This window comes from Vombatus ursinus, unplaced genomic scaffold (genome assembly GCF_900497805.2).
Source record: "Vombatus ursinus unplaced genomic scaffold, bare-nosed wombat genome assembly UNPS02015030.1, whole genome shotgun sequence".
Lineage (NCBI taxonomy): Eukaryota > Metazoa > Chordata > Mammalia > Diprotodontia > Vombatidae > Vombatus > Vombatus ursinus.
Window position 1 is genome coordinate 1,515,661 of NW_020954808.1, and position 26,570 is coordinate 1,542,230.

The 26,570-nt window shown below is 43.7% G+C and overlaps 1 protein-coding gene across 1 annotated transcript in view; it reads left to right on the top strand.

The window, feature by feature from the left end:
- Positions 1-1,612: 1,612 nt before the first annotated feature.
- Positions 1,613-26,570, top strand: part of SAE1 (SUMO1 activating enzyme subunit 1) — a 56,799-nt gene continuing 31,841 nt past the window's right edge. The window contains exons 1-5 of the mRNA XM_027846010.1: positions 1,613-1,819; positions 14,253-14,364; positions 19,257-19,433; positions 21,491-21,633; positions 23,572-23,671. Coding sequence (XP_027701811.1) covers positions 1,725-1,819; positions 14,253-14,364; positions 19,257-19,433; positions 21,491-21,633; positions 23,572-23,671 — 627 coding nt within the window. The 5' untranslated portion in view covers positions 1,613-1,724. The remainder of the gene's footprint in view (positions 1,820-14,252; positions 14,365-19,256; positions 19,434-21,490; positions 21,634-23,571; positions 23,672-26,570) is intronic.

The window sequence follows — 26,570 nt, forward strand, 5'->3', positions numbered from 1 at the left end:
AGACAATGAAATTTCCTCAGCCTTTCTGGACATGATTCTATGGCAATGTCATTGCACTTCTGAGGATTTTTCCCACTTAAAGTCTATGACTGACATAGATTGAAACTCAAACCTATGAATAAGATGGATTGATTTCACGTGGTTAAGGTACCAGGGCATTTTGTCACTTACTTTAAGTGGGGTGTGGTGATTACACCCAGTTAATCAGCCCTTCTCTGCTCTTATACAGATATTTACGCATGCGTGTCTCCTTCTAATTACGGAGAATAATAGATGTTGTATCCCTATGCCTTGTGCTTAAAAGGCACTTACTACGTGTTTATTGAAACCTAGTTTCAAATCCTGATTCTGCTATTTACTATCCATATGATTTTGGGCAAGTCATTTACCTCTCTATGCCTCAGTTTCCTCATTTGTAAAATGGGGTTGAGTTCCATGACCTCAAAGGTCCCTTCCAGCTCTAAATCTATGATTCTATAGAATAAATTGTGAGTAAAGGGCTGTTGGGGCAGCTAGGTGGCACAGGGGATAGAGCTCCAAGCCTGGTGTCAGGAATATCTGAGTTCAAATATGGCCTGAGACACTTACTAGCTGATTAGCTGTGTGACCTTGGGCAAGTCCCTTAACCCCATATGCCTCAGTTTTCTAAACTGTAAAATGAGCTGGTGAAGGAAATGGCAAACCAGTCTAGTATCTTTGTCAAGAAAACCCCAAATGGGGTCACAGAGTGTCAGACACGAATCAACAACAGAAAGCTAGCAAGGACATTGAAAATTCTTGCAATGATATTTTTGTGCACATAGGTCCTTTTCCTCTGTCTTCCTAAGCTCCTCCTCAAGAGACTTTTGGTTTGGTCTGTGTATCCCCAGCCCTTAGTACAGCGCCTGGCATACAATAAGTGCCTAATAAACGCTGGCTTGATTTGATCTCTTTGGGGGTATACATCCTTGGTAGCAGTATCGCTGGGTCAAAGGGCAGTGACACTAGGGAAGCCGGTGTCATTTCTACAGCCTTGCACTTGGAGTCAAGAAGACCAGGACTCTATAGTTGTGTGACCCTGCCCAAGGCACTCTGTGCCTCAGTAGCTGCGTCTGTGAAAAGGGAAGGAGGTTGGATTCAGGGGCCTCTAAGGATACTCCCAGGTCCAAATCTATGATCTAAGTCTATGACTTTCGGGACAGAGCGCTTGAGCTGAGTCATGGATGAAAGCAGGGCTCCCAAGCAATTGGGGTGACCATCGAGGGCGCTGCAGGCACGGCGGGCCGCCAGTGCAAAGGCACAGAGGAGGGAGATGAGGTGGAAGTGCCGTGTGTACAACAGCCCTAAGGAAGCCAGCGTGGCTCGGCCGAGTCATAGCGTGAAGAGGAGAATAATTAATCGGATAAGAAAGTCAGAAAAGTGGGGAGGGGCCCGGTTGTAAAAAGAAGTGGAAAGGGAGGAAGGCGGTGTCACGGGGAAAAGGGAGGAATGTGAGCGCCCGGGGCGGGTCACGTGCTACTGGCACGCACGTGCTTGCCGGCCAAGGGGAGGGGCGCGGTTCTGCGCAGGCGCAGAAGCTGGCGCCTGCGCACACGTCGCCCAGAGCGCGCGGCTGGGGGGAGGGGTCCGAAGAGGTTGGCGATTGGCGGTTAGGTCGCGAGCCGGCGCGCGGGGAAGGAGCTGGCCGGTTAGACGGCCTGAGGAGAAAGAGGGAGGCAGCGTGAAGAGCGGAGCCCGGCGGCACCATGGTGGAGAAGGAGGAAGTGGGCACCATCAGCGAGGAGGAGGCGGCTCAGTACGACCGGCAGATCCGCCTGTGGGGGCTGGAGGCACAGAAACGGTGAGGGGCGGCCGGCGGCGGCGGCAGAGGAGGAGGAGGGAGGAGGGGAGGCGCGTCTTGTCGCGTCGTGGGGGAGGGGCCCCAGAAGAGGCGGGGCCAGGGGGCGGGGCCTGGGCGGAGGCGGGGGCCCTGCTGCTCATTCTGAAGATAATGGCTCCCTTCCTCCCACGTGACCTCTCGCTCTAGATTGTAAACTCATCGAGGGCAGGCTCCCTTTTGTCTTTGTGCTCTCAGCTCCAGGTCTGGTACAGCATAAGTGTTGGTGCTTAATGTGTGCTGGTGCAGAGCAGCCATGTAATTTGAGGGAAGAAAGGAGGGGGTATTGAAGGGGGCATTAACCTCAGGGATGAGGCAGCCACGTGTGCCTTGTGAACTGAGGACTACACAATGAGCCTGAGAGCCCTGGGTTCAAGTTCACGCTGATAGGACTCATTTGTCCCCCATGGCAATAAGTTTTGGAGAACTTGGGACTTGGAAAAAGGGAGGGGGAGGGGCACCTTTCCCCTTCTGGTCACTATTGTCCCTGAAATCACTTTTAAACCCCAATCACCGATTTCGTGGATAGGAGCTTTTGGAGGTTGGAAAGGTAATTCACTAAAAATTTAGAAAGCCTCTAGTTTAGAGGTGGGGTACCTGGGGCCTGGAGGCCACATGTGCCCCTCTAGATCCTCAAGTGTGACCCTTTGACTGAATCCAAACTTTACAAAACAAATCCCTTTAATAAAAGGCTTTGTTTTGTAAAACTTGGACTCAGGGGTAACTAGGTGGCGCAGTGGATAGAGCACCGGCCCTGAAGTCAGGAGAACCTGAGTTCAAATCCGGCCTCAGACCAAAAACTTGACACTACTAGCTGTGAGACCCTGGGCAAATCACTTAACCCCAATTGCCTAAAGGAAAAAATAAAACAAACTTGGACTTAGTCAAAAGGCTGAACCCAAGGACCCCATACCCAAGAACCTAGAAGGCCACCTGTGGCCTTGAGGCCACAGGTTCCCCACACCTGGTCTAGGTTGCACAGTGGATAGAGTGCCCAGCTTGGATTCAGAAAGCCTTTCAAATCCAGCTTCAGACACTTATTTGCCATGTCACCCTGGGCAAGTCACTTAATCCTGTTTGCCTTAGTTTCCTCATCTGTAAAATGAGCTGGAGAAGGAAATGGCAAAACCACTCTGGTATTTCTGCCAAGAAAACCCACATGGGGTCACGGAGAGTCTCTTGAGACTGAAAAACGCAAAAGAACCTGAACTGGCCTAAGTTAGGAATACGAATAAGAAAAAGATAGCCCTTGCCCTCTTGGAGCTTACAATATAAGGGGGGTGGGGGTGGTGAGAGACAGTCTGAAAAAGGGAATTGAAAAGGGGAGGGGAGTCAAAGGGAGTCCAAGCAAAGCTGCAAGACAGAAAAATGGAGTTTTGTAGAAAGTCCAGATCCCAGCCCTCTATAAAGAAAGGCTCCCCCGCTGCAGACCTCCAGAGCGGAAAGGCAGCTGACTGAGATGGGAAGGGTTGAGTACCCCAAGCAGACCCAGTCTGGGCTTATTCTGGAAGGGGCCAACTGAGCTTGGATGGAGTGTTAAAATGAAGGGGAGTAAGGAGGCATTTGGGCTCCTCCTGAAAGAGAAAAGAGAATAGGAGGGAGTTTGTAGGGTGGTCTGGAATCTACCGATTGGGAACTAAGAGGTAGTCTTTGGGTCGGAGAGGAGTAGGGTCTCCCAGTAATAATCTGCTGCATGTTGGTTACTGGACCTGTGATTTCATTTGCATAATATATGAAGTAGGTAGCATGTTATTATTCTCATTATTTGATGAGAAACCAAAGGCCCAGTTTTGTCTAAGTTCATGATGCAAATTATTCAGTGGCAAAGTGAGGATTAGAAACCAGGTCTCCAGGTTCCTATTCTAGGCATATGTTCCCGGACAGACTCTTTAAAGCGGCCTATTATGTGCAATACATTGTGATAGGCATTGATCACAGGGAAGGGCCTAGTTATTTCAGGAGTTTGAGCTATCTTTGGGGCCACAAGAGAAGCCCCATGGCATTTGGGGTGGTAGGGCAAAGAGGAGATTTGAGAGCAGGGGAAAATGTTGAAGACAGTAGGTGGGTAGAGTAATAAGACTCAGCTATGGTTGTAGAAAGAAAAAATGATAGTAAACACAATTTCCCACAGAGGATAACTTTCCGTAACTTATTACTCTTTCTAACCCCTCCCCCCACCCCCAATATCCAGTCATTTGCCCAGCCCTGTAGATTCTAACTTAACCTCTCATATATACATCCAACTCTCTGACACTGCAGCTACCCTGGTACAGGCCCTCACCTCCTCACATTGAGACTGTTGCAACAGCCTTCTGCTTGGCCTTAAGTCTCCCCTCACTCCAGTCCCTCTTCTGCTTTGCTATTGAAGTGATCTTCCTAAAGTGTAGGTCTGACCAAATGATTCCCCTATTCAGTAAGCTCCACTTGCTTCCTTTTGCCTCCAGGATCAAATGTAAAATCCTGTTTGGCTTTTAAATTCATTATGTGACCCCTTCCTACCTTTCTGTCTTACACCTTCCTCTCTTCCATGTACCCAACAGCCCCATCACTCTGGCTTCCTTCTAGTCCTCCCTCAAGACAGTCCATCTCCCAATTCTGTACATGTGTACTGGATGTTCCCCATTCCTGAAATGTTTTCTCTTTGTCTTCTGGCTTTGTAAAATCTTACCTTCTGCAGGAAGCTTTTCTGGGTCCTCTCTAGTGTTAGTGTCTTCCTTTTGAGTTCCTCTCCAACTTAGCATTTATATGTTTGTGTGTGTGTGTATATACACATATACGTGGATATTTGCATATTGTCTTCCCATTATTAGATTGGGAGCTCCCTGAGGCCAGGGAGCTTTGTATACTTAGAACAGTGCCTGGCGCGTTATAGGTGTGTAATAAATGCTTGTTGGCTTGACTTTGTCCAGAAGCATTCATTCAGCAGCATAAGACTTTAGAGGATTGAACTGGGAGGGTTGGGTGTTTGAGGGAACATCAAACATTTAATTCTTCAAATAAGAGGGCAAATATTGGGGTGGAGGGACTATATGAACCAGGTGCTCCTGTCCTTGAGAAACGAGGGAATCATCAAGGGACAGTAGATAATTGTAGTGATGCTATGGATAGGGTCAGATAATCTGATTTACAGTTGGAAGGGTCTTTAGAGGCCGTCTATTACAAGTCCCTCATGAGGCTTATGAGGCTCCAGTGACTTGCCTACAGTTAATAATAAGAGCCAGAGCTTCAATTAGCACCCAGGTCCTTAGAAGCCAAGCCCAGCAGTCTTTACCCAGCGCTGTGCTGCCTCATAGGAAGGTGTAGAATGAACCTCAAAGGAGAAGAGGTCATGGAGCACTGGTTGCAGGAGAAGAGTCTTGAGGTTGTAGTGAGGAATAATCAAGGAGTTTGTCTGCTTCTCTTTCTGGCCCATTGCCTGGTGGCACGTGAGAGAAGGGGTGCCCTGAACTGGAGACACTGACCAGGGATTCAGTGTCTTGTCAAGGAACTGAGTTTCTGTCAGTACAACAATTTGGAAGGAATATGAAAGGAAAAAGGGGCTAAGATGACAGAAAAACTGCTAGAGGTCTTTGGCTTTGTGAAGTCCCTGATTACTAGGTTTTTTCCCCCCCAACCATTCTGGAAAGCAATTTGCAGTTGTGCTAAAAAGGTGACAGACATCTCTACGATTTAAAAAAAAAAATTAAATTGCTTATTTTTCAATCAATGAAAATCTAACTTGTCTCACTCCATTCCTGCCCCTCATTTAGAAAGAAAGAAAAACAAAGCCTCTGTACAAACAAACGTGTAGTTGTAACAAATAGAATAGTCGAAACAAATTCCCGCATTGGACGTGTCCCAAAAAATGCCTTTCAGTTTGCGGTCTGAGTCCATCCATCTCTTTCAGGAGGTGGACTGCATGTTTCTTTATGATTAGAATTCTAAAGTCTTTCTAGGTTATTTGTCTTTACAATAATGTCGTAATATACATTGTTCTTCTGGTTTTCCTTGCTTAGCTTTGCATTGGATATCCATGCCATTTGATCTCGAGAGCCCACTGCTAGGCACATCCCTTAGGGAGGTCAAAGGCAGAAAGATCCCATGTACCAGAATATTCATAACAGCACTTTATATAGTAGGAAGGAATTGGGAATAAGGTGAGTGCTAATCATTTGGAAACTGGCTAAAGAAAATGTGGGCCATGAATGTGGTAGACTAATCCTTCACCTTGAGGAGCAGTGATTATAAACAGTTCAGAGAACCAGGGGCAGATTGGTATGAACAGAAGCATAGTAAAGACAGTAGAAACCGAAAATGTGAGATATTATCCTGACAACTTTTTATGGACATTTTTTTTTCATCTTTTTTTTCCATTTTTTCCAAATGTATTTGGGAAAAAAATGGAAAATTTATTTTTCTTGCCTTTTTTTGGAGGGGCAACATAGCTAATATGGAAATATGTTTTGTACAACTTCACATGTATAATAAGTATTACCCTTCTCAAAGGGGGAGGGGAGCACGGGAAGGAGAGAATTTGGAATTCAAAATGAAACAATGAATGTTAAGATTTAAAAAAAACCAACAATCTGCTCAAGAGCAACACAGACTCTAGCCTTCCAGGCCAACCAAGTCCTTAGGCCCAGCTGTCCCTGAAAAACAAAGATCCTATTCCATTATATTTCCAAATATATTCTGCTATCCTTACCCGTGCTTTGTAAGAAAGCTAAGTAAGAAAATTTTGTAAGAAGGAATACAAAAAAAAGAAAGGGAAAAAGCAGATTGACCAAACTGACATATTCTTTCTTTCTTTCCTTTTTCTTTTTTTTTTTTTTTTTTTGAGATAGGTTAGTGAAAATTTTATTACCCTCATTTTAATTCACTTTTTTCCCCTTTTTTGTTTGGAGTCACAAAGAATCAGACATGACCAAAACAGCTGAACAATTCTGCTCTTTCATGAGTTCTTCTCTTCAGTGAATTTTTGTACTTTTTTTGTTTGACAAATTCTATTTTTTAAGGTATTATTTTCTTTGATGGTTTTTTGGTGCCTTCTTTACCAAGCTGTTGACTCTCCATGATTTTCTTGCATCACTCTCATGTCTTTTTCCAATTTTTCCTCTACTTCTTTTACTTGATTTTGAAAACCCTTTTTGAGCTCTTCCAGGAATTCTTTTTAGACATGAGACCAAATCACATTTTTCTTTGAGGCTTTGCATGTAATTGTTTTGCAATTGTTATTTTCTTCTGAGTTTGCATCTGAATCTTTCCTGTTACCGTAGTAACTTTCTATGGTCAGGTTTCTTTTTTGTTGTTTGCTCATTTTATTTCTTGCCTTTTAATTTTATGTTAAAGTTGGGCCCTGTTCCTGGGGTGGAGGGGGCACTATCCCAGGCTTCAGGTCTTTTGTACTGCTGTTTTCAGAGCTAATTCTGGGGGGTGGTAAGTTTTTAGTTATTCCAAGGTGATATGATCTAAGGACAGGTATGGTCACTGCACTTCTAGTCTGTGCTGTGATCTATAAGCAGTGGTCTCATACAGGGTGGGAAAGTGAAGCAGAGCACAGGTACGCTTTTCCACTTTGGAACTGTGATTCAGAACTACATATAGGCAATGCAACAGAGTCCTGCACCCTGTGCCAGTGAAGGGTCCCTTATAATTTTCTTCTGACAGTTGTCTGACCCTCTTACCATCTGTGTACTACTGAGAGCTCTGGAAGCCTCCGTCAATTCAGTCATCCCCCCCGGGCTGACTTGTGCTCTACTGTCACCATAGCGACAGACCTTTCCTGCTGACCTTCCAAGTTTTCTTGGGCCGGAAAATTGTTTTACTCTGACTTTTTGTTGGTTCTTTTGCTTCAGAATTCATTTTGAGGAGTTACTTTAACGTTGCTTGGAAGGGAATTTGGGAGAGCTTAGGTGAGCGCCTGTCTTTTATTCTACCATCTTGGCTCTGCCTCCGGGCAGTGTTTCTTGCCCCAGACCTCTACAGACAGGAGAGAGGTACATTTTTCACCTTTTCTAACACAAAATTACCTTTTTAAAAAATATTTATATTGTTGTTATGATTATTTATATTATTTTCCTGGTTCTGCTTAATCAGTTAATGTAAATCTTCCTGTGCTTTCTCGATTTCTTCATGTTTGTTGTTTCTTACCAGACAGTAATATTTCATTACATTTGTGCACTACAATATGTCTTGTCATTCTCTAATCATCAGTGGGCACCTCCTAGACGACTCTGGTAATTGTAAGTGCCAGGTCTGGCTTCTGGGAAGAGTTGAACGAACGGACTCCTTTCTTTGTTTGCAGACGGGAGGGGGTCTATTGGCAGGGCATACCGTATATGTGGTCAGACAGCATTAATGTGTTTCTTGCTTTTGCTGTTGTTATTTTCTCTTTAAAAAAAAAAGTTTACAAGGTTGATGGCAGAGGGATGCATTCAGAAGTGAATGTAGTGTAAAAAACGAAAAGGTGATTAAGATAAAAGTTTAAAAACTCTGTAGTTTTGGAGTCAGGAAGACCCGAGTTCCAATTTGGCCTCAGTCACTTAACCTTTCACTGCCTCAGTTTCTTTATTTGTAAAATGAAGATGATAATAATATTAGTAGCACCTACTTTGCAGGGTCATTGTGAAGGCTCAGTTAAGTTCATAGAGTTTGTAAAGCGTTCTGCAGCTCTTAAAGTGCTTTTTAAGTGCTGCTGTAAAGAAGCTGTGGATTGCTGACTGCTTTTGCTTTTCATTTCTGTGCTGCCAGGGAATGGAGTAGAGAGGTGTACATTGTTTTATGTAGATGTGGCTGTTGAGAAAAGTAAGTTCTGGTGATGCTGCCTACTCCCACCTGACCCATCATTCTGGCAAACATCTCCTAGGAGGATTCCTAGGGTGGGAGGGTGAAGGAGCTATTTCTGATGGCCTACATTGAAATGCAGAATGGATCTTATGGTAAAAACAGTATCCCAAGTGACAGTCTGGTACAGGTGAAATAGGATCTCTGTTCTTCAGGGACACTTGGGCCCAAGGACTTGGTTGGCCTGGAAGGCCAAAGTCTGTGTCGTCTTGAGTAGATTGTGTTTTTTTTTCTAAATCTTAATATTCATTGTTTTATTTTGAATTCCAAATTCTCTCCTTCCCTTGCTCCTCTCCCCATTGAGAAGGGTAATACCTATTACACATGTGAAGTTGTGCAAAACATATTTCCATATTAGCTATGTTGCCCCCCCCCCCCAAAAAAAAGGCAAGAAAAATAAAGAAGGAAAACAAAAATTGCTTCAGTCTGCTTTGGCATGGGGAAACGTGACCCAGCTACCCACTAGCAGCTTGCATTGAACCTTCTTTGAAAAGGTAGCCTGTTCTTGAGCCAAGGCCTAGTCAGGCTATCCCAAGATAAGATCTCTGTAGTCTAAATCCAAAGGATATGAGATTTTAAACAAATTGGAAGTGTAGCAGGAAATGTACTATATTCATTGGGGAGCAGCCAAGGTTAGAAGACCAGGGATGCATCCCTTAACCTTTCTGAGCCTCCACTTCCTCATCTCTAAAATGGGAATAGCAATCTTTGCAGCACCTAATCACTGTGTTGGTTTGCAGAAAGCTCTTATTTCATCATTTCTCTCCTGGCTGCACTACTTGGGGACTTCTCTAACTGACTTCTTCCCCAGGCCCCAGGAAGATTGTTATTGGGGTAATATCATCCTGTAAGATCCTATCAGCCTTGGTGTACAGCCATCTCATCACCCTCTCTGATTGGGGGGTGGGACCATGAATTCCAGATTTCCATTAAGAGCTGAACTCAGGCATCTATCTGCACCTCTCCCACCTGGCTGCACTCCTCCATCTCCACCATGTCCTCAGGTCTGGTAACTCTTCCCCCCTCCAGCTTTCTTTTTGTGGGTTGTTTTCTCCCATTACATTGGAAGCTCTTCTAGGGCAAGGGCTGCCCTTCTGTTTTCATATCCGTAGCCCTAGCATGGTTCTGGGCATTAGTAGGTGCTTAACAAATGTTTGTTAACTCTTCACCGGATTGAAAGTTCTCTCCCCAAAGTCACTAATGACCTCTTAATTAACAATGCTTGTGGCTTTTTCTCAGTCTTTCACCTTCTTGGCCTCTCTGAAGGCTTTGACACTGCTGGTGATCACTCTCTCCATCTGGATACTATGTCCTTTCTGAATTTTGGTGACTCTGCTCTGCTTTTATATTCTTCTTACCTGTCTGGCTGGACTGGCAGGAGCATCTTCCATGTCCTGCTCCCTAACTGTAGTCATCCCTCATGGCTTGGCTATGCACCCTCTTCTCACTTAATTTCTTTTCCTTTGATACTTTCTCCAGCTCCCCCAGCTCTGTCATCTTTATGAGGAAGACTCCCAGGTCCAGCTCCCTATTCCTAGGTTCCTACTGATTTCCAGCATCACCAGTTGCTCACTGCACACTTTGAACGGGATGTCCCTTCTGTAGACATCCCAAGTTAAGTGTGTCCAAAACAATTCATTCTCTCTTTTTCCTTCTCCTCCTTCCCACTCTTGATCATTTTCTGAACTTCACAATTTTTCCCAGTTACCTACTTTCCTTCTAATCTTCGCTGCATTGGTTTATTTGTGCAAAAACTTCTAAATTTAATGTAATAAAAATTATCCATTCTACGTCCTGTAATATTCTCTATCTCTTATTTGGTCATAAATTCTTCCTTTATCCGTAGATCTGACAGGTAAAATTTTCCATGCTCCTCTGATTTGCTTATGATATCACCTTATATGTTTACATAATGTACCCATGAGCTTATCTTGGTATACAGTGTGTGATGTTGGTCTATACCTAGTTTCTGCCAAATTGCTTTCCAGTTTTCCCAGCAATTTTTGTGAGATAGTGAGTTCTTGTCCCCAAAGCTTAGATCTTTAGGTTTATCAAACACTAGATTTCCTATGGTCATTTACTGCTGTATATTGTGTATCTAATCTATTGCACTGGTCTACCACTCTGTTTCTCAGCCAGTATCGGATTGTGTTGATGATTACCACTTGTAATACGGGTTAAGATCTGGTACAACTGAGCCCCTTTCCTTTATGTCATAGTCATCTGTGGTTCCTCATGCTCCCTTACCCCATGTGTCTAGTCAGTTGCAAACTCTTATTGGTTCTGATTCAGTCTCCCTCTCTCTCACATCCTGTCTTCTTCTCTACTCACTTGGCTTCCATTCTGGTTCAGGCCCTCCTTGCCTCAGTTTGTGACTATTTATAATCACCGACGTGATTCAAGTCTTAGCCCCTCCAGTCATCTTCCACATAGTTGCCAAAGTATTTTGTTAAAGCACCTATCTGACCATGTCACTTAACCTGCTCACAACACTCCAGTGGTTCCCTATTCTTGGATCAGAAGCAGACTGTTCTTTATAACTTGGCTCCAGCCTATCTTTCCAGCCTCTCCCTCTCATGAACTTGGTGGTCCAACTAAACGGGCCTTCTAGCTTTCTCACACATGAAGAGACTATTTGACTAGAACTGAGTCCTGGAGTGGAAATGATGAGGACTTTGAGGGGAAGTGACTGCCCCCTCCTAGAGTTTGTTATAGAGAATGAGGAGGGGAAATCCAGGAGAAGTGTGACATGGCGCCCTAGATTTTAGAAAGCAACTTTGCAGGGAGTCAGAGGAAGGGCACGTAGAATCCTGTTTTTCAGATGAGAGTTGGCTTGGTGAGATAGCTTTCCAACGTTGAGATCATTGTGCTTGTGTGGAGGAGTAGTGGGAGCTTTGAGTGAAAGTAGATGACAGAGGGTGTTGAGTACCTGGCTGGGGTGTAAGACTTTGTCTTGTAAGAGAGTGGGAGGGGGGTCTCGGAGGCAGAGGGACCACACACACACAAACACACACACACACACACACACACACACACACACACACACTGTTGAAGGCTTTTGGATGTTTCAGTGATAGGATCAAAGAGGTCTTTGGAGGCAATAAATCTGCATGCTGCCTAGGCTCAAGGCTGTGTGGGCCAGAGGCCTGCATTCGGTCTCAGCTCTGCCACTTTGGTGACTTCCTTACCCTCTCTTGCCCTTGGTTTCTTTATTTTTTAATTTTCTCAAAATGCTTTATTGATGCTCTTTTCCTTCTCTCTATTAGTACCCAATGATCCTTCCCTTCTAAAAGTTAGGCAAAACAATCAACATGCTGACCCTTTTGGACCCAGTATGCTTCATCTGCACCTATGATCCACTACCTCTTCTGGGTCACTTGTTTTTGCTATGAGATACCTTACATTTTCTTTTCTTTCTTTAATTTTTTTTTTCAGCCTTTTGACTTTGTTTTACTATTTCTTGTTGCCTCATTGAGTCATTGGTTTCTATTTGGTCTATTCTAATTTTTAGAGAATTTGCTGCTTGGGCAGGCCTTATACTTCTTGTGCCAAGCTGTTAATTCCCTTTCCAATTCTTTCCCCATAGCTCTCATTTATTTTCCAGTTTTTTCCTTAAGCACTCTCATTCTATTTATAAAAACCTTTTTTTACTTTTTTTTTTTAAACTCTTGCATCAGCTCTTCCAGGTATTTTAGTTGAGCTTGTAAGCTATGTTTTCTCTGAGGTAGTAGTACTTGTGGCAGTTTTGGACTCACTTTCTTTTGTGTTTGTGTCTTGACTGTCCCAATCGCCATAATAATTTTTTGAGGGGGTCCTTTTTTCTATGTTCTTCCAAGGACGTGATGTTAAGATTGGGCCCTGCCACATCTCTGGAAGAAGGGTCTGTCCTGGTCTTATTGCTGCTTTCTTGGAGTATTGAGTATTGTGTTATTCCAGGATCTCAGGGACAGCCTGGACACTTGCAGGCTTTCAGTGTTCCTGAAGTGGTCTGATCTAGGGCAAAGTCTGATTGCTGCCCCTGGTCTGGTCTGAGCTCTGCAAGTTCCTGACCTGGATTTGGTCTGAGCAAGAGTAGATGCTGCTGGATTTTGCCTATATCAGCTGTCTGGAAACTCTACTGGCTCATATTGGCAGAATTGTAGGCTTCCTTTTGGCCTGGGATTCCCGCCCTGGGGGCTAGATGTTGGAAGTGAGACCTTGCTCTGCTGTGGGTCTGATCCTCACCATTGCTGCTACTGGCTTCTGTCTTCAGAACTTTCCTCCTTTCTCCATATCCTGCCTCCCTTCCTGGGAACACCACTGCTGATGGGCAGCTCCCCTTCTTACTCTGCTCTGGATCTACAACCTGGGACTGGTGAGTGGGCAGCAAAGCTGCCAGTTGGCACCTGTCCCTGTTGCAGTGCCAGGTGTGGGTCTAAGACCTCTTATTGCCCTGATGGATAGCCTTTCTTTGTCACCAGTGTCTGCAGGTCTTCTTGTCTGTCTCCCTGTGCTGAGCTGATTTGGATGAAGGACTCAATGTGACTTTTTCTGAATTTCTCCAGCAAGATTCAGTTGAGTGCATTTTCTAAGTCTGTTAAGCAGAACTTGTGCAGAGAAGTTCATTGCATTGCTTCCTCTCCCTCTGCTCTCTTGGCTCCACATCTGTAGGCTAATACTTCATTATTGTTTCTGTCAAAAAGCCAGCCTCTGCATCTCAGTGCCTCAGGCCACTCTCTAAGACTAGAAGCTACCAAAGCCAGCCTTTGTTACAGGGAGTTTTCTATACCTCTGAAATCATAGCTCTGGTCCCTGTCCCTATCTGTGATCTATTATATGTGGGTAAGTGTCATTTTCTCTTATCTAATTTAAGTTCCTTAAGGGTGGAAACTTTTACTTCTGTCTTTATATATCAGATACCGTGTAGGCACTTAATAATTGCTTGTTGAATAATTGATTATATCAATGTGTCAGTTTGTTCAACCATTACCCAGTTGGTAGACACCCACTTTCCTTCCATAGTGTTGTTACTACAAAAAATATTACAGTAAAAATTTTTGTAAATATGAGACTTTCCCTTTTGTTTTTTACTTCCTTGAAGATACATGCCTAATAGCTGGGTCAAAGAGTGTGTATGGTTGAGTGACTTTTCTAGGTTAACTCCAAGTTGTGTTTTTGGATTGTTTGGGCCTTAGTTTCATCCACTGTTAAAATGAGGAGGTTGGCCTAGGTGACCTTTGAGGTTCCAGCTTTAAAACTGGGATGGTGTGATTTGCTAAGGATGATATAGAAGTCACTCCTGTTCAGATCCAGAGAGGCCATGCTAGATGATGGAAAGAGGACTAGAACCTCTTGGGAGTCTTTGGACAAGTCTCTTCAGCTCACAAAGCCTCATCTGTCATCCAGAAAATCCGGAAGGTAGACTTTGGATGACTTTTGGAGGGCCTTTTTTAGGATGGAATCTCAGCATCCTAATGACTCCTGGAGGGCCTTCCAACTGAGATTCTTTCTGAAAATCCAAAACAGCCAGCCATTCCTGAAATTTGTGAAAGCATCTCGTAGTCCTTCTATAATCGATGGTGTGTCTCTATTACAGGTTGCGGGCCTCCCGGGTGCTTCTTGTTGGAATGAAAGGTTTGGGGGCAGAAGTGGCGAAGAATCTCATTTTGGCAGGTGTGAAAGGACTGACCATGATGGATCATCAGAAGGTGAAACTCCATTTTTATTAATCTGCTTATCAGTCTCATCTGTCTCACCACAGCCAAGATTTCATGGGTCAAGTGGAGCAGGATGCTAGTCTGTATGTGAGTGTGAGTGGTGGGACAGAGGGGGAGGTTGTGTCCTGTTATGAGAGCGAAACTGGACCGTAGCTCTGTCACTTACACACAGTGCAGGTGACCTTGTGCTCTATACCTCATTGGAGTCTTTCACTCAATTTTGTTTTTTTATTTTTAAATAATTATGCTTTATATTCATTTTTTAAAATTTTGAGTTCCCTATTCCCTCCCTTCTTCCAGCCCTTTCCCCAACCATTGAGAAGGCAAACATTATGATATCATTGGTGTATGTGAAATCATGCAAAACATATTTCCATATTAGCTATGTTGCACCCCCCCCCAAAAAAAAAACCCAAGAAAAATAAAGTAGAAAAGTCTGCTCTAGTCTGCACTCAGAGGCCATCAATTTTCTCTCTGGAGGTAGACAGCATTTTCCATCACGGGTTCTTTGGAATTGTCCTGGATCATTGTCTTGATCAGAATAGCTAAGTCATTCACAGTTGGTCATCATTACAATATTCAATATTGCTGTTACTGTATACTGTGTTCCCCTGGTTTTGTTTACTTCATTTCCCATGAGTTCATTTAAGTTTTAACAAGATTTTCTGAAACCATCCTGCTCATCATTTCTTATAGCACAATAGTATTCCATCACAATCATATACCACAACTTGTTCAGCCATTCCTCAATTGATGGGCATCCTCTCAATTTCTAATTCTATGCTGCCACAGAAAGAGCTGCTATAAATATTTTTGTACAAAATAGGTCCTTTTCCCTTTTCTTTGCTCTCTTTGGGATACAGACCTAGCAGTGGTATTGCTGTGTCAAAGGGTGTGCATAGTTTTGTAGCCCTTTGGAAATTTGAAAAGTTTGTGTCACTGTGAGCCATTATTTTTAGTCCACATCTTTCTTAAGTCAGATAGTATCTCCTTGGATTGCCATTGCCTTGTCTTGGACATCTGGGCACTCACTGTGAGGGATGTCGACTTTATTCCAGAGGTAAATCTATCCTTCCAGAAAGGGAAGAAATGTTTCATTTCTGTTCAGGCCACTGAAATGGCTGACTTTAATTTGATTCCTGGCCTGTAGCAACTGCTTAATAAATGCTTGTTGACTAACTGACTGAAGTGAAGGCAGAGATGCTTCTAAGGATTGGGCAGGGTTGGAGAATTGGAAGAGTAGCTCTTTGACTTCAGAACTGTAGTGAAATTGAGCAGTGAAAAAACATAACAATTCATCTGGAAGAACAGAAGGTCAAGAATATCAAGGGAATCAATGAAAAAAAAGTGAAGGAGGTGGCCAAAGCCAGATCTCAAACTATATTATGACATGGTAATCATCAGAACAACCTAGTACTGGCTAAGAAATATGGTGGTGGAACAGTGGAGTAGATTGGGTACATGATATGTAGCAGTGAATGACCAAGGTAATCTAGTATTTGATAAACCCCAAAATCCAAGATTTGGGGACAAGAAATCACTGTTTGACAAAAATCGCAGGGTGACTAGAAAGCAGTTTGGCAGAAACTAGGTATAGGCCAATATCTCACAACTTATGATGAGATAAGGTCAAAATGGGTACATCATTTAGCTGTAGAAGATCATATTATAAGCAAATTAGAGGACCATTTTACCTGTCAGATTTATGGATAAGGGAAGAATTTATGACCAAACAAGAGGTAGAGAGGATCATGGAATATAAAATGGATAATTTTTATTATATCAAATTAAAACACTTTTGTACAAACAAAACCAATGCAACCAAGACTAGAAGAAAAGCAGGAAGCTGTGGGGGGCGGGGTGGATTTTACAAGTTCCTCTGATAAAGCTTGCTTTTTCAAATATGTAGAGAACTGAGTCAGATTTATAAGAATGAGTCATTCAGTTGACAGATGCTCAAAGGATATGAACAGGTAGTTTCAGAAGAAGAAATCAAAGCTATCTATAATCACATGAAAAAAATGCTCTAAATTACTATTGATTAGAGAAATGAGATTAGAACACCTCACACGTATCAGATTAGCTAGTATGGCAGAAAAGGAAAATGACAAATGTTGGAGGGGATAGTGTAAAAATTGGGACACTGTTGCACTGTTGGTAGAGTTGTGAACTGATCTTACCATTCTGAGGACCTATTTGGAACTATGCCCAAAGGGCTAGAAAACTGTGCATACCATTTACCCAGCAATACCACTGCTAGGTCTTTATCCCAAAGAGAGCAAAGACAAAGAAAAGGAGTCATATGTACAAAAGACCTGGAAATTGAGGGGATGCCCACCATTTGGTTAGTGGCTGAACAAGTTGTATATGGTTGTGATGGAATACTACTATGCTATAAAAAAATAGATGAGCAAGATAGCTTCTGAAAAACCTGGAACGATATGTATGAACTGTTGCAGAGTGAAATGAGCAGAACCAGGGGAGCATTGTGTGCTGTAACAGCAATATTGTAATGATAATTAACTGTGAGTGACTTAGTTCTTCTCTGCTATACAGTGATCCAAGACAATTCCAAAGGACTTATAATGAAAAATGCTCTCCACCTCCAGAGAAAGAACTGATGGAGGCTGAATGTAGATTGAAGTAATCCAAGACCTTAGGAGCTATGATTCTGTGTCTTCCATGGCAGACCAGCTACTGGTCACAAGAGAAAAGAAGTAAATTCCCTATTTTTCTGAAACTGATTTTCATTATGACACTCCCCTGCTCTGCACAAAACCTTTACTTTCCCCCTGAATGCTAGTGTAATGCCTTCCCTCTGTGGATTGTCTTCAGTTTATCCTCTGTATATAATGTTTGTCCATAGGTGTTTGCGTGTTTCACTCTTTCATTTATAAGCTCTTGGGGAGCAGGATCTATATTTTATCTTTCTTTTTATCCCCAGCACTCAGCACAGTGTCTCTCAAATTGTTGTTGTTCAGTTATTTGAGTTGTGTAGATGCTCTGTGACTCCATTTGGGGTTTTCTTGGCAAAGATCCTGGAGTGGTTTGCCATTTCCTTCTCCAGCTCATTTACAGATGAGGAAACTGAGGCAAACAGGGTGAAGTGACTTGCCCAGGATCATGTAGCCAGTTGGTGACTGAGGACAGATTTGAACTCGGGAAGACAAGTCTTCTTGACTCCGGGCCAGGCGCTCTATCCACTGCACCACCTAGCTGTCTACCTCACAAATAGTAGGCATTGTTTTTAAACACTGCAAAAAGATGATCTCTATTTAGAGAATGATTTAAAGACATTATGCTTTTCTTTACAAATAGATGTGGAACAGGAGCTGCCTCCTTTTTTTTGTTTGTTTTTTGTTTTTTTTGGCTAGGCAGTTGGGGTTAAGTGACTTGCCCAGGGTCACACAGCTAGTAAGTGTCAAGTGTCTGAGGTCGCATTTGAACTCAGGTTCTCCTGACTCCAGGGCTGGTGCTCTATCCACAGTGCCACCTAGCTGCCCCCAATAAATGCTTGTTGACTCAGGAACATTGATCCTGAGATTGCAGTTTCCAACTTAGAGACAGCCTTATACATTATAGAAGTCAGGAGCTCCTGGATCCCTCTGTTACTGCAGGCTGCAGCATGGGCAGTGCTCCATCCAACTCACATAACATTCCTGGAGGGAGGGGATGCCCACTGCCAGCAGAATGAGCTAAGGCCGTGCCGTGGCCTGTCAGGGATTATGGAAGGAGTTATTTGGATGGTGTAGAAACTGAGGTAAGGGTAAGATGGCTGTTGAGCAGTCCTACAAAATATTTCATTTTTTAAATTATTTTTAAATATCAGGCTCTTGGGAGAGTTTGATAGCAGTTATGGCTTGCTGTCTCATGTTTTAGGTCTTGATCAGTGTCTGATTATGGGGGTTTTGTGTTGGGAATATTTCTCTTGTGTGGGGAAAAAAATCTATGAAGATCCTATATTTAGAGCTGTGAGGGGCCTCAGAGGACATTTTGCTTTACAGTTGAAGAGATTGAGGCCTGTTCTGCCCTGCCCAGGGAAACAAGGCTCAGTCCCTGAGCCAATGTTCAGGCTGTTTCCTGGCCCCCTTGGACTTGCCTGAGGCCCTCTCTGCCTCCAGCACCAGCTCAAAGGAGGAGGACCCGAGTGCAGATCTGGCCTCACACATGCACCAGCTGGGTGACCCTGGGTCAGTCACTTCACCCTGTCTGCCTTAATGCACTGGGGGAGGAGACTGCACAGCACTCTGACACTACGGACAAAACCGACTGAAAAGCCACCTTCTTCACTGGCCCTGGGAAATCTTCTGTCATCGACGCATCCCGTTATAGGTCCCTCTTTTCACAGAGTCCAGTGGCACCTATAGTCAATAGCCTTCTTTGTGGTGTTTGTCTTTTATATGCTGTGTGTGTCCCAGCTTGTAGTGCCCCATTTAATCAATGCTTGTGATTGACTGGTATGCAGACCTTCTTTCATTGTTCCCAAGGGTGTTAGTTTTCTGTAGCTAGACCGTGAGCTTCAGAGCAGAGGCTTTGTCCAATTTCTGGACATTCTACCTTTGCCTCCCTAAGCCTTATTGATGGACAATCTTGTTTGGGGAATTTTGATACAGCGATGGCTTTTTTCTTAACACAAGGGGGAGCTATTGACCTCAGAATGGGAAGAACAGTAGCAAGTGAAATTTTTCTCTCCTGGGAGGTTGAGGAAAGGAAGCAGGGGACAAAATTGGCTGCTGTTTCTTGAATGTAGGTTTTATAGGTGTGTTTGTTGGGCAGGGGTGGGAGGGGTGGATTATCCTTGAAAATCCAAAAGTCTGTCACACTGTCTTCTGTTAGAGATGACTTTTGTGCAAAAGTTTAAGAATTTTAAAATTTATTCCCAGGTATCTCCTGAAGACACTAGTGCTCAGTTCTTGATTCCTACTGCTGGATCTTCTGGCCGGAACAGGGCAGAAGCCTCTTTGGAACGGGCCCAGAATCTTAATCCCATGGTGGATGTGAAGGTGGACACAGAGAATATAGAAGATAAGCCTGAGACTTTCTTCACACAATTTGATGCTGTAAGTTTTACAGGAAGTGAAATTTTGAGCTTGACTTTTCACAATATTAAAATTTCTCAGCATATCCTTTCAAACAGGCCATCTATTCACTTAGGCCTTTCTACACTTTCTTGTTTCTCTTTTGTGGCACCAAAGATCATGACATTTTATACTTGCAGGAAGAATCTCTGTAATTGATTTCTTTCCTCAATAATAACTTGAAGCAGACGTTTGGTTCATTTGTGGCATTCCTTGAATTGTTAACCTTAGAGGATCTGGTTACTAGAGCCAAAGTGTCAAGCCGCTAATTGTGATATTTAGATGCACAGTAAATAGGAGCTGCTACCTTATTGCCCATTAGTCTGACCCTTTTCCTAATAGAGCATCTGTTTGTGTTAATGGGCCCTCTTAATGATACAGTGGGGCAGGTTTCTACTTAATCCCCTTTACACATCTGTTCACTAATACATTTGGTTTAAGCTTTATTGTTGTCTGGAGATAGGAGTATTTTTTGACTAATTCACCAACACATTTTTCTCTTCTGAAAAGGAGATTATTTCCATTTTTAAGGTTTACAAGCTAGGCTGTGGTGGAGAGAATGTGGGCTCAAAAACCAAAAACACACTTTTGTCATTTTTTTTCACATTCCCTTAAAAGTAGATGTTCTTAACCTAGGGGTCTGTAAACTTGTTTTTTTAAAATGTTATTGGAGGGGCGCAGCTAGGTGGTGCAGTAGATAGAGCACCAGTTCTGGAGTCAGAAGGACCTGAGTTCAAATTCGGCCTCAGACACTTGACACTTACTAGCTATGTGACCCTGGGCAAGTCACTTAACCCCATTGCCTGGCCAAAAAAAAGGATATATCTATCTATCTATCTATATATATATATCTATATCTATCTATATCTATCTATCTATCTATATATATACATCTCATGAGAACTGTACTTAGCTTCCATTGTAATTCTAGGTGTTTTATTTTATGCATTTAAAACATGATTCTGAGAAGTCTATAGGCTTCTCCAGACTGCCATAGGGGTCCAGAATACAGAAAAAAGTTTTAAAAACCCTGCCCATAGAGGAAATACATAGTCTTCGGAAGTTGAATTTCTTACACTTGATCTGTTTGATCCTGTCTGCTAGTTCAAGTATTAAAGTGTATCATGGCAGCTCCTTGATTTAGTGGAGTACAGACCAGCAGTCCCAGAAATACATTGATCATCACTTTGAGTGAGTCACTGAGTCTGAATGAAAGGTCACTTGGGTTTGTAACCTTTGCTGTTGGCCATTAATGCAGACAACTTTTCACACCAGATTTTGTGGGTGGAAATCCTAGCAGGGCTTTGTTTTATTTCTATTTTCCTAACATCAGCCCAGAAGAGAGAGAACATGCCTATTCTAAGGTACATTGATGATCTCTAGTGATCACTTTTGAAAAGTGGTTTTGGTCCTGACTGTAAGTTGGCAACCATTTAAAATTGGAAGAAAACTTTCTCACATGCCTTGATTTGGGTTCATCACGATCTTCACGGCTCTCTTCTGTGTACACTTGGCATACGCCTTTATTAATGCAGCCCAAGATTGATTGTGTTGGCTGCTTGACAGTCACATCACACTATTGGCATGGACGGAAGGCGTTTTGAGGAAGAATTCTTACCTTCTTTCCTTGTCCGTTTCTCCTTCCCCTTTTTTATTTACTTATCTAGCTGTAGGGTTTTTTCATTTATTGAAAGTGCCTGTGTCCAAATTGAAGCTGATGTTAAGGATGTCTCACTAATGTGTTTATAGATAAGGAATATACCCCATCTTGTTGTAGGACCTTAAACTGGTCAGTTTTTGGGCTCTGTCTAAACCCATTTGGGGTCACTAGAGTGGCATTTTAACTTCGTTTATATTTCTATACACTGAAAACTGCCATTTTTCTTGCCTTCTAATAGTGATATTCCAAGAGCCTGTCTTACCAGTTTGAAACTGGTCTTAAACATGTCCACAGAGCCTGTTATTTAGGATAGTTAAATGTCAGTAAGGTGAATCATTGATTTCAAAAACTCATTCCCAGCTTCTTTCCTTTTCTCTAGGTATGTCTGACTTGCTGTTCCAGGGATGTCTTAGTTAAAATTGACCAGATCTGTTATAAAAATAGCATCAAGTTCTTTACCGGGGATGTTTTTGGCTACCACGGATACATGTTTGCCAATCTGGGAGAGCATGAGTTTGTGGAGTAAGTGCTGGGAGAGGAGTTCACAGCTTCCTAAAAATTAAATTAAATTGGATTGGATAGGAGGGAACTGACAGCCTAAAATGCCACTGCTTTTAGCATTGAGGTAATTCAGTAACATATTTCAACACATCCATTACCTTTTTCATTCCCCTCACTCCCCCACCCCTCAAATCCATTGTGCTGGAGGCCTGGCTCTAGTTATCGTCCTCTTTTGTGGCTCATTGTACACTGAGAATTACCAAGGTCTGTAACTTTGACTGTAGGAACTGAGGGAAGAAGGGATCTTCATGTTCTAGACTTGGAAATTTGCCAATGCAGACCAAATGGACAAAGCAGAGGAAATCACCTGTGGAGTTTCATTTTAGAGCTAACACACCTGCATATAAGAGCCTGAAAAACAATGCTTACACTGACTTGCAGGGAATGGAGAATCTGGACTGCATACTCGTTCTTTTGAGTCTGGCTACTAACTGCTTCCTTGGTTTCAGTTAATTATATTTTCTGTGGGCCTACATTGTTCAGATCAGTTAAAATTTTTTAAAGAGCAAGAATGTCCAACTCTTCCCATCAAAGTGCCTGGCACAGTACTGTGGGTGCGTGCGTGTGTGCGTACACATGTATGTGTGTGTGCTCAGTACCAGAGAGTGCACTTCAGGCCATTATTTGACTTGGCCCCATTGTGGCCCTAAACAGGCTGCATTATTGTATTCCTAGTGAGAAGGGCCTGTGTGTGGAAGTGGCATAAACAGAAGAGTCAAGGACACGTATGGCCAGAAGAAATGAGTTGGCTGGCCGTCCCCAGCAATGACTTAGGCCCATTCTGGAGTGCTTGTAGGTTTTACCAGCACTCCCATCCTGTCTCTTATCTGAGCCTTTGAGGTCAGTGCTGTGATCACATTTTACGGAAGGACCTGGAAGTTCATGGGGTCATGCAGAGAGGAGGTGTCTGAGGAAGACGTCAGTCCCAGGTCTTCTTGACTTCAGGTCCAGTGCCCTCTCCACAATGCTGTACTGCTTCAGAAGATGGAATCACAGGAATCAGGTTAATAGGAACGCACCTCGATGGTGCCTTAGTATCCATGAAAGAGAAAGACAGAGCAAGGCCTCCAGCATAATAGGGGCTTGGGGGCAAGGGAGGATCCTCTAGAAAGACTTGCAAAAGAATGATACAAGAGCTTAAGGATGGGTTGTGAACAGTACCGTAGAGAGAGGGACCATGATCATGGATGTGTTGAAATATGTTACTGACCCTCTCTGGGCCCCAGGCTCCTCATCTGTAAAATGAGGAGGCTGCACTAGATGGCTCCTTCCATTTATAAGTCTGGGATCCTGTCAGCCTCAATTTCGGATGAGAGAATGTTATGAAAGTTGCTATGAGACTAAGCTATGAAGTGGTCTGGTCCATCCATGAACAAGTGTTGCTGGTGGTCTTTTTAGCACTTATGAATGCATTAAGGAGCCATATTTCAAACAGACCTGTTTGTTTGACTCTCATTAGTTCTTTGAACCTAGAGTCGTAGACTATTACCTTGAGTCATTTGAAAGGAGCCCTGAGAAGCTGCATGTAAAGTCTTTACGTTATAGAGGGCTGAGTGTAGTGTAGTGGTGTTGCTGCATTCCCTTGGGTGCCTGTACTGGAAGCTCTGAGAGGGTTTAGCTCACCTAAGAGAGACCTCTGGGAACTGGGCAAGTCCTCCTGCCTCTAAAGGTAATCAGACTGAAGATAACATCCAGGTCCCTCTCACAGGCATTCATGGTCTCTGCTGGGCTTGATGTCAGGAAAAGCTGCCCAGCCATTGGACCTGTCCAAGAATAGAATGGGTGCCCTTTGAGCAGAGGCTCTGGGGTTGAGGAACCAGGTTTGGGGGGAGGCAGTTAAACTAGGGACCCCCAAAGCCTCTTCCGCATCTGAGATTCTGTGACTCGTGTCATCTTTAGGGAGAAAACCAAAGTCTCCAAAGTCAGCCCAGGAGTGGAAGATGGACCTGACACTAAGAAGGCAAAGTTGGAGGCCACAGAAACGATGATGGTGAAAAAGGTAGATGTCCTAATGTCCCTCCACCCTTCCCACCCCTTATCCTGCTCGGAGGGCCGAGGGAGGGAGTTGGGGCTGGGCTGCCACATCTGAAAACAGCCTCATCTTTGAGTGGAGGTGCCTGCTGGCTGCCTTCACCTGGGGTCCCTGGTATTTTCATGCTGCACCTCTGGGGCAGAGACCACTTATAATAACCTTTGAACAAAAGCTTTTAGTGTTGAAAAACAGGTCATAGAGTAGATTGTTAAATGGAACTATCCATAGTCTTACTGTGACTGCGTGCTTTTAGAAAGGTGGGCAGCAGCAGTATGTAATGGATTTGGAGGCAGAAGCTCTGGCTTCTTTGTCTCCTTTTCATTTCAAGAAACTTTAAGTGTGTACTCTGTATAAATGCATTTTCATTGGCCCTGAAGATAACGATGCTGAGAAACAGGCTGTACTTTCAGCTCACGGTTTGATAGAGCGGACCAGGCTGGGCTGAGAGTGGCAGATGAGAAGAGCATGAAGGAGAGGGCCAGTGTGAGGAGGGGAGAGATCCTTTCACCTGGGAAGGTGGCAGGTGGGCAGGGATCACGGGTGTGATGACTGATGGTGTTTGGGTAGAAAAGAAGGGGTGGAAAGAGGTAAATAGTCCAGCAAAGGCTTGGGAGAAAGGGAGCATCTGGAGCATGGGCTCTTAATCTGGGCTCCATGTTCTGACACGGAATCCCTTCTAGGCTTCACCAGACTCCCGAAGGGGTCCATGGCACACAGAAGGTGAAGAAGCCTTGATCCAGAGCTACTGGTGGCTTTGGGTAAGGCTTCTCCTCAATGAACCTTGGTTTCCTTATCTGTAAAATCAGAATGATAATATTTGAACTGTACTTATCACGTGAGGTAGTTATGAGAAAAGCACTTTGAACCATCTAAGAGTGAGCTTTTATTAAGATGATCATTTTATGAGTTGGGTGCCTTACAAACCCAGTCCAGATTCTAGAGAAGGGGGGAGGGGGGCAGCACATTAGGACAATTTCTTTGTTGCATCAGCTGCCTTGGAAATTGTTTTATTGTCTGAAAAGATAGAGAGAGGGTGAAGGGCTGGGAGCCAAGAAAAGTTAGTGGAAGCAGAAGGCGGACCAGATGTGGGGTATCTGGCTACTCTTTAGTGTCAGATCTTTTGCGGAAAAATAACAGGCAATGTAGACATTCTAGACTGGTTTGTTGTTGTTTGAATCCCTTTTAAAGTGATTCCTAACTGCAGAAACCACAGTCACGGAACAAACTCTTAAAGTGTTGTTGTATTTTATATTTGAGTATCTTAAAGCTGAGGTAAGAAATATGCCTTAAGGGAATTGTAAAGTCCATATCTAAATATCAGTTCACAGTAACTTAATTATCCTCAGAGTGAACATTGGTGTTTTGACCAAAACTTAGCAACCCCCCACCCCCGCCCCCTTTGCCCTGCTCAGTCAAGCTTTGGAGCGGTGGTGAGAGGGTCTGGGAGAGATGAATTGTTAACAAATGCAGGAGTATAAAAGCTTCATTGTGGGTGCTGTCACTTTATAAATCACACCCTCTTAGCAGGTTGACACTTGGCCTTGGTGAGGAGGGGTTTATATCTTTAAGACCTTCTGGAATTGGAGTAGGGCTTTCACATTTAAATAAAGTTAGTGCCCTGCTTTGTTAGCCATTCACAGCTGGAAGTTTGACACTGCTCTCAGTCCTGCCGAGCTGCTCTGGAAATCCCCTTGTGGGAGCTACTTTCTCTAACTATGAGGGGAATGTCGGCTGCCCCGTCATGCACCCTGGGGCCTTTGTGCCCCACTCATCCAGCTTGTCGGTTAACAAGCCCTTCGTCCTACCCAGGGCCCAATTTTAAGGTATCAAAATATTCTCCAGCTGACATTGTTAGTCAGCTGTTTCTCTTGGACATTTTGAACCAGTGCTCCAACCCTTATCTGTTAAGGTTTTGATGCATACAGTGCATTCCTATTGATCTTCTCCAACATTCCAAACCTTGGCTTTATGGAGCCCTGCCAGGCAGCCTTTTACAGGCCTGGGAGTCTGCACCTCTCCATTTTGGTGGTGATTCTGCCATTAGTCAACTCTCTGGGCTTCAAGTAACTGCTTCTGCAAAATGAAGTGTTTGGATGAGAATCAGTTATTCTCTGGGGGCCCTTTGTGCTTTCAAATTTGGTGGTTCCCTGGTTCAGACATTGCCCCTCTGTCTACATTGTAAAGAGTCACCAGTTAAGTTGTACTGTGTTAGTTCAGCAGAGAGCAGGCACCTCTAGCTTCTCCAGTTGACTCTTGGTGAGTGCTCATGCAGGCCTCCCTGGGGTGCAAAGCACCCCAAGGTAGGCTTTGTATTCCTAAATCTACCTGGTGTAGTGACTAGAAACTTTTAAAAAAAAAAAGCGGGGGGGGAGAAACTCCTTAGGAAAATGATTTTGATACCTTTGTGGAGCTTCTGAATGCTTTTCTGAGGCCCAGAAAATACCAGTAGGAATGGCCATCCCTGTCATTGTAGATGAAGGATGGTGGGTGACCTCCCCAGTCACATGGGGTGAGGACAGAGCCAGGTGCAAAGCCAGGTCTTCGGGCCCCACCTCCATGTCTCTTTCTAGCACATGTGGGTCAGTGCTCATCTCCACCAGAATGAGGGGTCTTGTGCTCACTTGGTGTAGACAAGGTTTTAGGGTCAGAGTTGCTTTAGTTGCCCCCTCTCATCTAGACAGTGTACCTCAGACTTACTTGAGAATCTCCTTCTGTCACGGCAACTAGATGGCGCAGTGGATAGAACACCGACCCTGGAGTCAGGAGGACCTGAGTTCAAATCCAGCCTCAGACACATTACACTTTCTAGCTGTGTGACCTTGGGCAAGTCACTAAACCCTGCTTAACCCCCCCAAAAAAAATCTCC